General features: G+C 35.3%; 1 protein-coding gene across 2 annotated transcripts in view; it reads left to right on the top strand.

The window, feature by feature from the left end:
• The window catches only part of Uchl5 (ubiquitin C-terminal hydrolase L5), a 36,956-nt gene that overhangs the window by 14,535 nt on the left and 3,816 nt on the right, over positions 1-18,605 (top strand). Inside the window, exons 3-10 of one of the 2 annotated variants that reach the window (XM_074048766.1) lie at positions 86-191; positions 2,683-2,808; positions 2,894-2,955; positions 3,034-3,164; positions 4,972-5,035; positions 10,591-10,693; positions 11,465-11,578; positions 14,021-14,119. In XM_074048766.1, coding sequence (XP_073904867.1) covers positions 86-191; positions 2,683-2,808; positions 2,894-2,955; positions 3,034-3,164; positions 4,972-5,035; positions 10,591-10,693; positions 11,465-11,578; positions 14,021-14,119 — 805 coding nt within the window. The remainder of the gene's footprint in view (positions 1-85; positions 192-2,682; positions 2,809-2,893; positions 2,956-3,033; positions 3,165-4,971; positions 5,036-10,590; positions 10,694-11,464; positions 11,579-14,020; positions 14,120-18,605) is intronic. The other variant, XM_074048767.1, reaches the window with a different exon arrangement.

Here is an 18,605-nt window from a genome sequence, read left to right on the forward strand (position 1 = left end):
AAATAGCTGACTAGTTTAATATATTAATAATATGTTATGAAGAAATCAGAGTTTGGTGTCACTAATTTGCTTTTTTATTTTATAGGCCAGTTCATGGATTAATTTTTCTTTTCAAATGGCAACCAGGAGAAGAACCAGCAGGGTCTGTGGTTCAGGACTCCAGATTGGATACAATATTTTTTGCCAAGCAGGTATGGTCCTTGGGTACTCTGAAAAGTCTCAAGATCCAGGGGACTCTAGTCTACCTGTGTGCTTTTAGTCTGGCAGGCCTCAAACTTTTTTGTTCCCAGGAACCCTTTACACATTTGAAAGTTATTGCCCCAAAGAGTTGTCATTGGTTGGTACTTGTGGCTTACGCCTGTAATCCTAGCTACTCAGGAGGCAGAGGAGGATTGTGGTCCAAACGGGGCAGTAGTTTACTAGACCCTATTTTGAAAATAACCAACACGAAAAAGGGCTGGCAGAGTGCCTCAAGTAGTAGAGTACCTACCTGGCAAGTGAGAGGTCCTGAGTTCAAACCCTAGTACTGCCAAATAAAAGCTTTTGTGCAATATTTACCATATTAGACATTAAAACTGAAACAGTTAAAGCAACAGTTAAACAATAAAGTTATTACATGTTAATGTAAATAACTCCCCCACACACATTCCCCCCACCCTGTGGTAATGGTGGTAATGGGGACCAAATGCAGGGCCTCATGCATACTTAGTGATCTATCACTAAGCTGCATCCCCAGCCTGAAATAACATTTTTTCATGGCAGTATTGGGGTTTGAACTCAGTGCCTTGTGCTTAATAGGCAAACACTCCACTACTTGAGCCATGCCCCTAGCATTTCCTGAAATAACACATTTTTAATTTCAAATCTGTTTAATGTCTGCCTTTATAGCACCAGGGATCCATCGTCCACACTTTGAGAACTATTGTTGTAGTGTATATAGTGATTAGAAAAATAAATTAAAATGCCTTAAGGGAAATTACAAATTATATTTGTGAAGAATTGGGAGTAAGAGAGTGTTCCCTAATGGAGAACACAGTCTTATCAATGCATTTTTCAGACAAACTATGACTAAAAATTTAAGGATTACTAACTATTCATAAAACTTTAAAAGCCGATAGCAACACACAAAGTGGAAGACTTAAAAGAATTAAAAGGAGGCCTGGAGGGGGCGTTCATATCTGTCATCCTACCTACTTGGGAGACAGAGATCTTGAGAATCATGGTTCCAGGCAGTTCAGGCAAAAAAAATTTTGAGAGACACCATCTCAACAAGTGGCTTGGGCAGTGTTGTCTGTCATCCCAGGTACTTAGGGAAGCTAAATAGGAGGATTGAGGTTCAGATCAGCCTAAACATAAAGTGAGACCCTATCTCAAAAATAACCAACATTGGTAGAGTTCTTGCCTAGCAAGCACAAAGCACTGAGTTCAAACCCCAGTACCACCAAAAACAAATAAGTAAATGTATATATATAACTAATCAAGATGGGCTGGGGGAGTGGCAAGTAGTAGAGCGCAAGTCCCTGAGTTCAACTCCCAGTACTGCCAAAATTAAAAAAAAAAATTAAGGAGAGAAAATAATTGAAATATTTTCTTCTGAAATAGGCAGGACAGAAATAAATAATTTGCTAAACTATAAAAACATAAACTAGAAAGATTAGACAATGAATTTATTACAATATAGTAACAAAAGTAACAGTATGACTAAGCTATATATTTTTTTTTTTTTTTAATTTTTGGTGGTACTGGGGTTTGAACTACAGCCTCACACTAGTTCTAGTTCTCACTAGAACTCTACCACTTGATCCACTCTGGCCATACCTTTTTTGTGATGACTATTTTTGAGATAGGGTCTCATGAAGTGTTTGCCCAGGCTTGCTTCAAACTGCGATTCTCCTGATCTCTATCTACTGAGTAGCTAGGAATACAGCCATGAGCCACCAGCGCCCAGCTTGAGCTATATTTTTAAAAATAAACTGCGGTTAAATTTGCTTAGGTTCACACTGATCATCTCAGGTTCTTTCCAACTCTATGATCTTAACATTGTAGGTGCTGTAAGAAGTATGGAAGAAACCACTGTTCATAAGTAGTTTGTAATCTTGTTGGAGAACCTGTCTAGCCTGATGGCTAGGTACCCAGATTCTAGACCCAACTATCTCTTAATTAGGTGTGTGCCCTGGGGAAGTTACTTAACCTCTTTGTGCTTCAGCATCCACAAGTGTAAAATGAGGATAAGAATATTACTCCTTCATAGTTTCTTGAGGGGATTAAAAGAATCCATATATATAAAATGCCTAGGAAACTACCTGGCACCTAGTAGGTGCTATCTAAATGTTTTCTACTATGCCAAGAAAGTATGGTCCACACAATTTGTTAAATGAACATGTAACAGCTAGATGACAACATTGTAAAGACTATGTGATTGATTAAAACAATGTATAGACTACACAGATGAGGGTAGGTCCTAATATGGGTTGTTTGAGGTTTCCTAAAATCTTCAAGTCCAGAGGATTACAGCAAATCCCTGAAAATAGACTAGAATAGAAACTCAACATGTTTATTAAATTTGTGCCAAGACTATATGAAATAAAATTTGAAAACTTAACATTTTGGGGGGCATTGTCACCAGTTAAAAACTTTTTGAAAAAACAAATTCATAGTATCTTTGCTTTTATTTTTTTATAGGTAATTAATAATGCTTGTGCTACTCAAGCCATCGTAAGTGTGTTATTGAATTGTACCCATCAAGATGTCCATTTAGGAGAGACATTATCAGAGTTTAAAGAATTCTCACAAAGTTTTGATGCAGCTGTGAGTATAGCCGTCTTCTTAATCCTGAAATAACCTATTTATGATAGCTCTTTTTTTAATAGGCTATTTTTAAAAATTCTTTCAGATGAAAGGGTTAGCACTGAGCAATTCGGATGTGATTCGACAAGTGCACAACAGTTTTGCCAGGTAAAAAGACTTTATGTTAAGTAATTGCTATTTCTTTTTTTGTTTCTTTGTCTCTCACTATTGTTTTTTTAACCGCAGACAGCAAATGTTTGAATTTGATGCAAAGACATCAGCCAAAGAAGAAGATGCTTTTCACTTTGTCAGTTACGTTCCTGTTAATGGAAGACTGTATGAATTGGATGGATTAAGAGAAGGACCAATTGATTTAGGTAATCTGGCTCCTCTTCCTGAGTGTCAACCTTTATTTTAGCCACAATGCCGCTTAAATTTTGAACAAAGTTACTATGAACTAGTATAATATTGATGGTCTTAAGCTCTTTATGAAATTAAATAATATGTAGGAAGGACATGTTGATTACTGCATTTCAATTGAGACCTTTTAATTTTTTCTTGAAAAGTACTTTTTTTAAAGATCAATCACATCATAAATGTATATTTTATTGCCTAGTTAATTTAAAAACTACTCTTAGTGAACTTGAAAAGTTGTTCTTGTCCTTTTTAATCTATTGGTAAGGAGTAGTTACCATTTCTTACCATCTTGCATTGAAATATTTTCATTTGGAATTGAATCATTTAGAATCACTTTAGTTCATTGCTTAGCAATCTACTATTTTTCATCAAAATTTCTATTTAAATATTGCATTAATATGCTATGCTTTATACCATAAGAGTAGATTTTTTCTGATCCCACTCCACCTTTAACTTGAGTAGAATGATAAACGGTTATTGAGGGTGAGGATACAGCCTGTGATTCTGAGATATGACTGAAATAGTAGGACAACACAAGAATTTTTTTTCTGTGTGTTTGGGGTTGAGCTCAGGGTTGCACGTGTGCTAGGAAAGCACTGAACCACTTCCAATTCCCCATGAAAGAGTTTTAACTTAAATTTCTTCTTTTTTAAAAATTGTGTTGAAGTCCATCAAACTTGTTTCAGTGAATCTGATGTTTTATGCTATTCATAAAACTTTATACTTTTAAACTTCAAAAAATGTAGGACTGGAGGCATAGCTCAGTGCTGAAGTGGTTATCTTGCATGTGTATAGCTCTGAGTTGGATCCCTGTCCCTGCTAAAAGGATAAAAAAAGAAAGTTAACAGGTTCATTTTGTTTGTACTTTTTTTTTTAAATCAAATCCCACATAAAGGATCAATAGTGACTAGTACAGATTTGCTTGCTACCTCTGCATTTAAAAATATGTTTTATATCTGCTCTAGAGAGCTAGTAGGATGCTTTTTTAATTCTGTGGGTGCTGGGCTCCATAGTGTGGCAGTTGACCTGACCTCTGCATGCTCTCCTGACTTCCGTCTGCCCAATTCTTATCCAGTACATCAGCAAATGAAAAGGAAGGAAAAGATAACATTAAAACAGAGCAGCCAGTTCTACTGTACTGTTGCTATGCTGTAACATCTGGCGAAAAGAGAATTAAAACATTATGGGGGGGGTTTCAGTTTTTTATTTCATAGTTATGATTAGACAAATAAGGATTGAATTCTTTTTTTGCCACTGACCTGTGGGCTGGTTTTTCTAAGCCTTCAATTTTATCATCTGTAAAATGAGGGTCCTTATCTTACAGCACTGAAAGTTTAAATGGGATAACTTCCTAACCATTACTTTCTCAAATATTTGTTTAGTGTCTGCTAAGTCACATGGTGATACGACAAGGCAAATCATGATAAATATTCATTCTCCTAACCATTGCTAAGAAAATAAGAATCAAGCTTAGTATAATTATACCAAAAAGATTTGTACTGCCTAGGCTTGGTGGCTCATGCTGTAATCTTAGCACTTGAAAGGCTAAAGCAGAAGATTGGGAGTTCAGCCTGGGCTACATAGTGAGGACCTGTCTTAAAAAAAAAAAAAAAGAAAGAAAGAACAAAAAGAGCAAAGAAAGAAAAGAAAACATTTGTACTGACCTGAATTTGCTAAGCATTTGTAAAAACATATTTTAGATGAAACTTCTGAGAAATGTTAATGTTGATTTTTCTTATTTGTAACTGTTTTTAAATTTCTTTCTAGGTGCATGCAATCAAGATGACTGGATTAGTGCAGTGAGGCCAGTCATAGAAAAAAGGATACAAAAGTAAATGCTCAGCTGTGTCATTGCCTTTGCAGTCTGGTTTTTAAGGGGTTTGTTTGTTGTTCCTTGATTCTTTAGTGCTGTGTACTGAACATCTAATTTTGATTGGATTAATGCATTAGGAAACCCATTGCAGAAAATGTCTGAATTTTACATAGAAATATGACATCTTGCTGGGTGTGGTGGTCCACACCTGTAATCTAGCTCTCTGGAAGCTGAGGCAGGAAGATCATGAGTTTCAGACCAGCCTGGGTTACACAGTGAGATCATGTTTCAAAAAAACAAAAAAAAAAGAGAAAGAAATATGACATCTTATGTTTAGAGAACACGGACATGCTGATCCATTAAGTGAGATATTTCCTGTTGTCATGTATTTGTACAGATTTCTTTAGAGTTTTGCTGAGGATTTTTAAAAAAATATTAGACTTTTAATTTTGTGATAGTGACATATTCACATTCAGTTGTAAAAAATAATACAGAGAGATTATATGTACTCTTTGCCTTGCAATCATAACGTCATGCAAAACTGTAGTATCATGTCCAGGGTGTGGCTATTGATACAGTTGAGACATAGCAAAATTCCATCACTACAGGGATGGACCTTTTATAGCCACAGATACTTCCCTCACCCACACCTGCCTCTCCATCTTCACCTCAATCCCTAGTTCTGTAGTTTTTTTTCACTCAGCATAATTCTCTGGAGATTCATCCAGGTTGTTAAGGAAATCATTCATTCATTATTAGTGCGTAGTATTCTAGGGTATGGAAATACCATTTTTAACCTATTCACCCACTGAATCGATTGATTATGAATAAAGCTTCGATAAACATTTTTGTACAGACGTTTATATAGGCATAAGTTTTCAGTCCTCTGGGATAAATGCTCAGAGTGTCATCACCAGGTTGTATGGTAAATTTGTGCTTTTTTTCAGAAATCACCAAACTCTTCTGTAGTGGCCATACCATTTTATATTACTACCAGCAAAGTGCGAGTGATGCAGTTTCTCTGCGTCCTTGCTAGCACGATCATGATCTTTCACTGCACTTTTCATCGCATTTTCCTAATGATGCTGAAAATCTTTTCACACCTTTGCCCGTTTTCTAACTGGATTTTGCTTGTTTGTTTTGATGTTAAGCCTGACATTCCATACGTACTTTAGATACTTGTCCTTGATCAGACATGTGGCCTGCAAATATTCTCTCCTAGTCTGTAGCCCATCCTCCTGACATGATCTCTCATGGAGCAAAAAGTGTTAATCAAGTCAAATGTATTGGTGTTTCCCACTGTGAATTGCATTTTTGCTGTCGTATTTAAGAGTTCTTTGTCTAGCTTTGGATCTTGTATTTTGTTTGTTTTTTCCTAAAAGGTTTATTATTTTACATTTATGTCTGTTACATGTTTTGAAGTAATTTTTGTATGTAATCTGTATGTCATGATTTGGTCTTTTGCTTATATATGTTTAATTTCTCTATCATCATGAGTTACAAAGGCTACCCATTCTCCACTTAGTTCCTCTTGCTCCTTTGTAAAAAAAAAATTGGAAATACTTGTGTGGATCTATTTCTGGGTTCATGCTTATTGGTTTTTCTTTTCTTTCTTTTCTTTTTTTTTTTTTTTTTTTTTTTTTGGTCCTTCTTCCTGAACTGGTGTAAGCTGCAAGTCTTGAAATGAGATTGGCTGGTGCCTTCCACTTCATTCCATTCCTTTTTTCAAAATTGTTTTAGTCATCATAGTTCCTCTGCCCTCCCCTGTAAGTTTTACTGTCATTTTTCTCTACAGTTACATTCTTAGAGCTGGGTACTGGTGGCTCACACCTGTAATTCTAGCTGCTTGGGAGGCAGAAACCCAGAGGATTGCAGTTTGAGGCAAATAGTTCTTGAGAGTATATCTCAGAAATACCCAACCCAACATAAAAAAAGGGCAGTCAGATTGACTTAAGTGGTACAGCACCTTCCTAGCAAGCGTGAGGCCAGTACACCCCCCGCTGGAAAAAATTCTTAGAATAGAAATTGGGGTGAGAATTTTGTCAAACATTAATTCGAAAGATGTGCTATGTCCACTATGTTGAAACTTCAGTCCATGAACATGGTATGTCTCTCCATTTACGTAGATCTTCTCTGGTTTCCTTTGTCAGTATTTTGTGGTTTTCAACATATAAATTTGTCTGAATTCATACAAAGCACTGTATATTTTTGAGTGATACTATAAATGGTGTGTTTTAAATTTTTACTTTTATGTGATTATTGCCAGTGCATGGAAATGGAATTGATTTTTTTTCCTCCTCCTTTGTCTTGCATTCCTTGCCCTTGCTGAACAGATTTAGAGTCTGTACATTTTCCATATAGACAATATGTCATTTGCAGAAATGGACAGTTTCAAATTTGTCCATTTTTCCTTGGAGTTTTATCCATTTGCTTTATATGTTTTCCAGCTCAGTTGTTTGGTGCATGAAAACCTATGATTACTGTTTCTTTTTTGGAGTGATCTTTTTATCAGTATCTTATACCCCTGTCTGTCTCTAGTAATTTTCTTTGTTGTGAAGTTTATCTGTTAATAATATAGTCACTTTTTCTTTTGATTAGTACATACATATCTTTTCCCATCATTTTTGTTTTCAACTTATGTCATATTTGAATTTTCTCATAAGCAGCATGTGTTGAAGTTTTTAATCAAACACTCTACCATTCTGGCTTTTATTTGATGTATGAGATCATTTGCATTAAATGCAATGTGCTTGTAAAATTACATATAAAATTAAATGTATGTTTAATTACATACTGTGGTTTATCCTGTTTGGTTTTTTTTTTTCCATTTCTCTATTTTCTTCTGCTTTCCTGTAAGTTCTTGAAACATATTTTAGGATTTTGTTTTTATCTGTAGTATTTTTTAGCACATTTCTTTGTCTTTGTTTAGTGGTTTCTCAGGCTTATCACAGCCTATTGGTGCCAACATTTTAACCAGTTTGAGTGCAATGTGGAAACCTTATCTTCCTTCCCCTATTACGATAATTGTCTTGCATAATTCCTGTCTGTACATTTTAGGAGTAAATCAGATGATAATATAATTTTTGCTATTTTGCATTAGCTATTCTTTTAGGGTAGGTCCTCTATCAACAGATTCCGTATTTTTCTTCATCTGACAGTATCTCGATTTCCCTTTCACTCCTGGAGAATATTTTCACTGGATGTGGAGTCAGGATCAACAGTCTTCTTGAAGCACTTGAAGGATGTCACTGTGGATTCTGATGGTAAACAGAGTCGGCTCCCCAGCAGTGTGGTGTTCCTCTCATGCTGTTCTCAGGATTTTTTCTTCATCTTTAGTTTTCATGAATTTGACTACGATGTTTTGGTGTGAATTTCTGTACATTTATCCTATTTGGGACTTTGCTTAGCTTCTTAAATCTGTAGGGTTATTTATTTATTTATTTTTATCACATTTGGGAAGTTTTCAGCCCTTATATATTGGAATTAATTTTCAACTTCACTCTCTTTCTCATCCCTTTCCTCAACTCCAAGCAAGTGACTATTAGATTTTTGTTTAGTTTCATAGGTCCTTGAGGTTTTGTTCTTTTTTTTTTTTCAGGTTATTTTCTTTTCTCTTTTCAGAGTGGGTACTTTGTATTTGTCTAGTTCATTCTTTCCTGTCTCCTCCATTCTGCTCTTGAGTGCATTTATTGAGGCTTTTGTTTTGGTTTGGCGTAGTTTTTTGGTTATTGTATATATTAATTGTAAGATTTCCATTTGGCTCTTCTGTTTCTTTGCCAAGGCTTTTCGTTTTTCACTTTCACATTGGATCATTTTTGCAAGACTAGTAAAATCTTTGTCAGATAATTTTGACCTCTGGCATCTATCAAGCATCTTTTTTTATTCAAGTTGAGACTTTTGTGGTTTTAAATATGGTAAGTGGTTATTGACCAAATGCTGAACATATTAAGTATTACATAATAAGATCTGAATCTTACTTAAATTGGGGGTGCTGCCTCATTACTGCCAGGTTGTAGAACCCAGGTTTCCTATTGGGCCTCTTTTGACCTTGAGCATTAAGGAGGTTCCTTTGGTTGCTGGTTAGCATTGGGAGTTCTGGTCCCCAGCAGGGATTCCAGTGATATCATTCAGTCTGCTGTGGGTAGGGTCCCAGACTTTTTCTTTTTCTGTTGTTTTGGCTGTTGTAGCACGATTATTGTCTTGAGGTTTCTATCTTGCCAGGCTGCTGCTTTCCTGTTTGACTAGAGAGAGCAGCCTTCGATGTCCATGCCTGTTGGCATGTCAGGGGTGCCGGTTTCTTCAGCTTCAGGTCTGCGGCATATGAGGCAGAAAAAGGACTCGGAATTCACCATCCCGTCACTCTTGTGTCCTTAGTTCCTAGCTTGTCTGCCTTCTTTACACCTCTGAAAACTTTCTCTATTTAGTATATTATGTCCAGGGCATTTACTTATATTTAATGGGAAGAACAGAGACATGGAAATCCCACAAGTAGAATTTCTAAAACATTTTCACATAGTTCAGAGCACTGTAGTTATATGGGCCCTGTTCTTTCTAGCAAACAGAACTATAGGAAATTCTCAGAGATAAACTAACGCAAATATGGACTTACTATATATATAAATGCCAGTTCTTACTATAAATAACTTAGGCAATGAAGATTTCATTGGTATCAAAGTAGCAAAGGTCAAATAACATTCAGAAATTTTACTATTGGCGATAATTATAAATTACATTAAATATTATGAATTTTACGTATTTCTAAGATAAATACAATTTAAATATATTAATTAAAAATAGAAGCTACATCATGACTTGGAAAAAACTGTATAGTAAAGAGTATCAGCCAGACACTGGTGGCTCACTCCTGTAATCCTAGCTACTCAGGAGGCAGAAATCAGGAGGATCTTGGTTTGACAGTCGCTACAGCAAATAGTTCATGAGACCCTGTCTTGAAAAACCCATCACAAAATAAAGAGCTGGTGGAGTGACTCAAGGTGCAGGCCCTGAGTTCAACCCCAGTACTGCCAAAAAAAAAAAAAAAAAAAAAGGTACCACACTGCCAGTATATTGGAAGAGCAGAATCATGGCTCACAGCCCTGAGCACAATCCTTAGTACCAAAAAAAAGTGGAGGGGAGGAGTGTTAAATCCCCTCAGATATATTTTAAACACATATGTCACAGTGTATCCCCCTGTACAACTATTATATGCTAATAATATCATAAATAAAGATACTAGTATAATCCCCCAAAATATGGGGTCTTAGTTTTATTTTTCTGATTTCATATAATAAGGGAAAATTATGAAAACATGTTTATTTCAAATGTTTTAAGTGGAACTAACATTATTTTAGAACATTTAAAAAGTCTTTGTGATTGATGGAAAGTTAGCAAAATTTTTTCTATGTACTCTCTTTCATATACAAACCTTTAAAGAATGTCAATTTTTTATGTGAGCCAGTTGATAGATTTTTACCTCAGAGAATCAGGTGGTAATCAGAATGCATTATTGTAACACTAATGTTTTGTAATTCTTTATTTATGACATTGTAAATTTTAAAATAACTTTTTTGTAGGTACAGTGAAGGCGAAATTCGATTTAACTTAATGGCCATTGTGTCTGACAGAAAGATGATATATGAGCAGAAGATAGCAGAGTTACAAAGACAGCTTGCAGAGGTTCGTGGCCGTGGTTTCAGTTAAAGTTCTAGCTTAGTTACTCCAGGGAAAGCATTTATTTTCATTTTCATTTTCTTTTTTGAAAATAGATGCAATTGATAAGTGTCCCAAGTAGAGGTTAAGAGAATAAACCCTGGATTTAGCTGCCTGGATGTAGTTACTGGCTTTGCCACTTGGTTTCTCTGTGCAGCATGGGGGGAGGTGGTGATCGGATTGCCTTCTAAGTTGTCATGAGATGAAATGAGACAATACAAACAAACCTCTTAAAACAGTCTCTGACAAATGCTAAGTGAGTATTAGTCATGAACTGTTTTAACTATTTAATATTTTTCCTTAGATAATTAGGCAGGCTAGAATATATTTCTCGAAGAGTTAGTTAGATGTTAATTAGATTCACATGTAATCTTTACTAGTTTTTATTATCTTTCTGTAGCAATATGATTGGAAAAGACTTAGTAGTAGACAAAAGTCTTTTTTTTAATACTTTGATCATATTTTCTTAAAAGTGTATTTAAGAAATTTTTATTTTATAGCTTAATAGAAAAGTATATACAAGTATTTTTAGGTGAAATTCTTAGTGTATTATTATAGAACACAAATGTGTAAGGTACTATATAGGGCTTTTATTTTTTAATTTTGCTGTTATTAGGCCATAACCATTGAGCGTAGAAATTTGAAAATAATTATACTATATAGATTTATTATTTAAAAATAGTCTGGACTTAAGCCTCAGTCATTAGGGTGTGCTTTTTCTTTTTTCCATCCCCTAAGGAGGAACCCATGGATACAGATCAGGGAAGTAATATGTTAAGTGCTATTCAGTCAGAAGTTGCCAAAAACCAGATGCTTATTGAAGAAGAAGTGCAAAAATTAAAGAGATACAAGGTATGTTTTCAAAAATATGTTCGTTTAATGTTTTAATTAAAAGTATTATATTTTAAGATGGAAGTATGTTGAATGTTTGATTGCCTTTGCTCTCATCATTTACCAGTTTTCAGAATAATGTGTTGATTCTCTGGCATCCTGCAAAGATAAGGTAGTATGGTTTCTTTCTAACTTATTAGATGCTTACTTAGTAACTGCAGCTTTTATTCCTGTGGTGCTCATATTATCCTGTCTTTGGCCATTGGGAGCTACTTTGAGCTGTCTCCTAAGTCTTTTTGACATAACACCTTTAGTCGCATTGCTTCTTTTCTTTGTAGTGTTTCAGACTCATCTTGTAATTTCCTACCTCAGACTTGTAATCCATTTTTTAAAAGAAAGTCCTGAGTTCTCAATGTGAGAAATGTTAAAAGCCACTATCTGGGTTGCTAGGTCACTCAGTGCTACTGATTGGTCTTTGTTTCTAGGTCTTTCTGAAGCAAAGAAATACACTTTTGTTTCTTGTTTTATTTTTGAAAAGAAAATACAATGTGGATTTACATTAATACTCAGATTTAAGATTAAAGAGCTTTACACTTGAAGAAGTTAAGTGTTTGCATTTCTTAAGCTAAAAATCTTGTTTTCTAACAACTTTAGCTTAATTACTTACTTGCTTTATGATATGTAGCACAGTACATGCATAATACATGACACAACACACACATATATGTGGGTTCAGAATAACAATACCAATAGTGTTAATAACAACTGAAAAGTGTTTTCCTAAGTTTGTTTTATTCCTTAGAAATACCCCATTTGAGTCATACAACCAAATGCCTGTTTTTAAATTCTCTTAAAGTTTTTTTCTTGATTTTTGCATTCAAATTTTATTTTTTAACATCATAATTTAACTTTTTTAGTTATATTGACATTTTTGTAATTCAAAGTCAAATATAAAAGCAAGGTTCTTTTTGATAGTACCATTCTCCTTTACTTACAATCTGTCTAATAAGCCTTTTTCAGAGAGTGGAAAGAGGAGAGAAGTTTGAATTTGCATGACTTGGACATGGAACTTGAGACATTTGTCATGTGTGCTACTGTAGTAAAGGTCCTTTCTCATGACACCCATGGGAAGCAAGGATAAGGACAGTCTTTTTTTCTTTTTGTTGCTCAGCCTCTGTGTCAGGCTGCTGTCATACTTAACAACCAGGAAATGACCTATATAAAATTAAATGGAACTTTAGCTAGGAGGATTCTTCAGGTGGTAATGGTAGGGGTGGACAGGCTCGAGTATCTACCTAGACAGAAAAAAGAAGGGCCAAGTTCACGGGGACAGGAAAGTAAGAGATGACAGCTTCAACCTTATTTTCCATTTCACATAATACTTTTTTTTTTTGGTGGTTGGCCAAACTCAGGGCCCGCTAGGCAGGTGCTTTACCACTTGAGTCACTCCACCAGCCCCTTTTTGTGTTTGGTATTTTTGAGATAGGGTCTCTCACTTTTTGCCCAGGCTGGCCTCAAACGTTTTCCTGATCTGTGCCTCCTGAGTAGCTATGATTACACATACTAGCACCTGGCTCACATAGTATTTTTAGAAGCCCAAACTGCTCACTAGTTATACATACTTACGCAGGGTTATTCTGTAACTTTAATATCTACCAAAAATAAAATGCCAGTTAAGTTTTCAGAATATTTACCTGCTACATTGTTTGGTAATGCTTTGTTTTAAAAGGTAAAATGGCTTTCATTGAAATAAAATAAACACGTTAAGATTTAATTTAATTAACTGCAAGAAGCTATAAGGTGTCACAACTAGTTTAAGATAGGTCAGAGAAGCTCGAATTTATAGGAAGCAAGGGAATGTTGAAATGAACTTGTAGAGATTAGAAGCACTTTGTCTGTGGAAGAAGAGCTATCAGTGGGACACCTGCCAGCAGAAGACACAGTAGCTCAATGGCGTGAAAGGCTGGAATTGTAGAATATGGTAGTACTCGCTAAAATGCAGTTTTCCACCTGCTCCCTTCCCTTTTGATCAAAAATAATCTCAAAGAAAGATTGGTTTTGGTCATAAAATAACACTCTTCTCATTAGACTTGGCCTGATTAGTTGTATAGGTATAGTAGCAAGAGTGTTAATTTATCATGTGGGCCTTTTTATAATTTACATTTTCATAAATAGCCTTTGAATGGATTTTTAACAGCTCATTTGCTAAACTGAAGGTAGGAAGTTATGTCTAAGAAACTCACCACGTGTTCTGTTATATTAGTGTTTATTCTTAATGGGAACAGAATCACATTGTTTCTATTTTTTTTTTTATGTGAGTGGAGGATTTTATTCCATTTCTGAGGGTTTTTTTGGTTTGCTTTTTGTGGTACTAGGGTCCAATTCTAGTTTAAATTGGACATAAAAAATGCCAGAAAATTAGCAGAAATGTAGTTAGTGTAATCTAATATGATTTACTTTCAGATTGAAAATATCAGAAGGAAGCATAATTATCTGCCTTTCATTATGGAATTGTTAAAGACTTTAGCAGAACACCAGCAGTTAATACCACTCGTAGAAAAGGTAAGTCTTTTATTGGTGAATACTTAAAACATAATTTTTTTTCTTTTGTCACAGTGGAGGTAAAATCTCTCAAAGCATTTCTAGCCTGTTCTTTTGCTTTTGCTATGTTTTCTATTCTGTCATGTTAGTTCAGCCTGATCTTGTAAAGTACAAAGATTTGCCCCACAGCACACCTCAGACTGAACTGTATCACCTGAAATTTAAAACTCCAGCCTTCCTTTGAGCAAAAACAATATTTTAGTGTTAATAATTTAAATAATAGATTTTTCCTATTTAATTTGGCAAAAATTTGAATTGATGCAGAATTTCAAACTAGAATGGACATTGATGGGGGCTAAAAGAATAGTCTTGACTAAGAAATAGACTTCCTTATTCCTAATCTACTACCCTGTCCACTGAGGGGTAACTAATACAAATTAGTGAAAAATACTGATTTATAAGACTTTCTTCTTCAGTGTAAGGCACTTAATAGAACATTTGTGCAATAAATAAAGTACAATTAAATTGTTAATACTGTGAACAAGCATTTCTGAAAGTGACCATCAGTGCTACTCTTACCTGGCCCCTCCCCAGATGCTCTGATCTAGGGAAGGAGTCTAATCCCCAGGTGATTCTAGGGCAGCTGACTTGTGTACCACTTGTGGAGCAACTCTGAAGAGACACTTACTAGGCAAATAAAATTTTGGACCATTAATTTAAAGACCAGCGCACATGGTAAATATATTTTTCTTACTAATTCAAAGTTTGAGAAGTGGAGGTACATTTCATCCCAACTGTTTCATATTTCAAATAATGTGAGCTTTTAGTTCATTAGGTTTTTGTGTTTACCTTACCTCAAACATGTAATCAGCTTTTAGCATTAAACACAAAACTTATTGTGGAAGACTGCTGAATATTCTCTTTCCATAGAGGTGGAATGTATTTGTACATCTCAGAGTATTACAAGATGGAAACTGATTTTTAAAACCTTAGATTAAAAATTAGGCCCCATTGTTCTCAAAATTGCCTGGTTAACACAATACCTAGACATAGTGCTCTTTACATGAAACACCATGAAATATTTCTCTGTTACAATTAAACAAGTTGTGCACAGTGGCTCACACCCACGATCCTAGACGGAGATCAGGAGGATCAAGGTTCAAGGACAGCCCAGACAAACAGTTAGTGAGACCCCTACTCAATTAGTAAAAAGCTGGGCATGGTGTCACACACCTGTTGCCCCAGCAACAAAGGAAGTGTAAAGAGGAGAATCTGTTTGAGGCCCTCTTGGGCATAAAAGTGAAATCTTGTCTCAAAAATTAACTAAGGCGGACGAGGTGATGGCTCACACCTGGAATCCTGGCAGGAGGCAGAAATCAGAAGGCTCACAATTTGAAGCCAGCCTCAGGCAAATAGTTCATCCTATCTTAAAAAACCCAATCACTAAAAAGGGCTGGCAGAGTTGTTCAAGTGGTAAGAGCACCTGCCTAACACGAAGCCCTCAGTTCAAACGCCAGTACCACCAAAAATAAAACAAAAAAACCCTAAAGCAAAAGGTCTAGTGATGTGACATGTAGTAGTGCCTGCTTAGCAAGCACAAAACCCTCAGTCCAACCCCCAGTACCACCAAAAAAAAAAAGAAAAGAAAAAAAACACACCCAAAAAGCAAAATAACAGCATATCATTTGCAAAATCATTTGTTATATGTATCAGATTTTAATTTTATGTAAATTTTATAAAGTACCCATAGACAAATTGCATAGAGATTGCCTTAAAGTTGGTTTTTGAGTATAATTTTTTTGTGCACATTAGGAATAGTTTTGTTTGATTTTTGTTTTGCAGTATTGAGAGTTGAACTCAGGGCCTCATGCTTTCTAGGCAGGTATTCTACCACTTAAGCCACTCCAGCAACCCTTTTTTGTGTTGGTTATTTTTGGGATAGGGTCTCCCTTTATGCCTGGGGTTAGCCTGGATTATAGTCCTCCTATTTGTGTTTCTCTGCATAGCTGGGATGACAGGCATGTATCCCCACCCTCAGCGACTGGTTCAGATAAGGTCTAATGAACTTTTTCGTTCAGGCCGACCTCAAACCTCGATTCTCCTGCTTTCTGCACCCCCAGTATCTAGGATTACAGGTGTGAGCCACCATGTCTGGCTGTGTTGTTTGATTTTTCATGACAGTATATTCCCAGGGTTTTTTTTTTGAGAGAATATAGAGCAACAAGTTTTCATTTTTTGATTAAAATTATTCCTTGGTTCACATAATTTTGGACACAAGGTGGCAGTATGAATATCTAATATTGGTGTGACCCTAAACCTGTTCTTGTGTTTTGTGTTTTGTTTGCTTGTTTGTTTTTGAGGAATTAGTTATTGACCTACTTTGCCTATTTTTTGAAGCTGTTCTTTAAAATACTGCATAAACAATATGGAATATGTTAATTCCTTGTGCATAGGCAGTACCTGTTACCCTCCTGAATTTGAGGGAGTCTAGACTCATCGTCTGGTTGGAATTCTTCAAGTATTTTTAATTGTCCATCAGACATCTATCTGCCTCCGCATTCTGGCCACTCTGTAAGGTCTAGGGATGTACACATAATGCATATTCTTTTCTCAACCAGCTCGTGATATCTTTGGAGAAAGGAATACATAAGCAGGTACAGTACTGTGCTGAGTGATGTTCTGATGAGTGCCAGCATGAAGTCACGCTGAAGATCCTGGGCACACACAGGAGTGGCTCCCAAATAACTCTACAGCCTCTTAGCATTTCACTTTCACAAAATTAAGTCTGTGGTTAGAATGAGCTGCTTCATCTGCTTCCTTAGAAAAAATATGTTTTTGTTTATCCTGTTTTGAAAAAAGATTTATTATTACACACTGAAATGTCACTTTCTGTTAGTAAATGCAAAAGTTCAAACAAAACAGGTTGAAAAACCAAAATAGATTAAGATTAGATTTTATAGTATAATTACTTAATAATAGTACTTTGAAGAAAAATTACCTATACAACTCAAAAATAGATTATTAATTTGAATGCCTCTTTTTTTTTTTTTTTGAGGGAAAATACACTTTTTTTTTTTTTTTTTTTTGAGGGAAAAACACTTGAGGGAGCAGTGTGAATGGGTGGGAAGAACCCAGTAGGACAGCAGAGGCTTCTGTAGGCAGCAATGCTAAATGCCCCCCTGTCCAAGGCTAGATTGGGTGACTGAGACAGCTGCCACAGCCTGGGATGGTGTAAGAGTAACAGAACAGTAAGCAAAAAGGAAGGCTCTAATTCTGCCTTTGCCATGTGGCTATAAATAAACTACACTAAGATTTCACAAGTGCTTTTGTTACATGAGGCTTATGTACATGCATAGAAACTGCTCAAAGAGGTAACCTAAAAATAGTTAGAAAACTTACTGTACCATATGCCAAGTCTGTTCCTTAAAATGTTATTGGGTGTACTTAAAATTCTTTTAAAAATTATATTTCAACCTTTATATTTAATTCTGAATCATTGTCTATCCCAAGTTTTAAAACTACCAATAACCTTCCATAATAAAAAATTGCAGATACAGTTCTATGGGGATCACAATACTAAATTTCATCTATAAAATTCAAGATACTATGATTCGATTGGTAATAAGTAATTAACTCTTAAAACTTGTTTTGAAGTGGGATTTGAACTCAGGGCTGTGCATGTACAAGACAGGTGCCCGTTTTGCTCAGGTTATTTTTGAGATAGGGTCTCATTCTTTCTTCAGGCCAGCCTGTATTGCAATTCTCCTACTTTGGGCTTCCCACCATAGCTGGGATGACAGGCACAATCCACCATGCTTAGCTTTTTTCTGTTGAGGTGGGGTCTTGCCACCTTTTTTACCCAGACTGGCCTAGAACTGTGATCCTTCCAGTTTCAGCCTCCAATGTAGCTCAGAGTACAGGTGGGAGCCACCAGTGACTGGCTTAAAACTTCCTTTTTGTGTCCCTTAATAGAAATAAAGCAGAATAATCACTGTACTATTTACATTAGTGTCTATGACTGCAGAATTATCTTCCTTAAGTCAGTAAGTTTTACTTGCATAAGCACACTGTAGAGGAAAATACTTTTAACAGTGTATATTTCTTCCATGCTATTTAGAAATTTGGTAGTATTTAAAAATTTTTTTTAACAAGGACAGCAGAGTACAGACTTTGAATTTATTCTCGGACATGGTACTTTTTAATTGATGCTCTTAAGCAAGTTATTTGTTTTGTTATAGTCTATTTCTCATCTATACATTGGGAATAATACCTACTGTACATTCTTGAAAATTAAATGAGATCATATCTATAATATATATGGTAATAGTTAATAGTGGTAACTATTGTTAACTTGTTTTATGAACCCTTTAATTTTATCTGAATTATCCAATTTAATAAATGTATAGATACTCTGCATTATATATATATTTGCTCATTTAATTATGTTATAAAGTTTATATCATAAAACAGTAAATTCATTCTTGTTAATTTTACTTAACATTCTGTT

The sequence above is a fragment of the Castor canadensis genome, chromosome 11 (genome assembly GCF_047511655.1).
Source record: "Castor canadensis chromosome 11, mCasCan1.hap1v2, whole genome shotgun sequence".
Classification (NCBI taxonomy): Eukaryota; Metazoa; Chordata; class Mammalia; order Rodentia; family Castoridae; genus Castor; species Castor canadensis.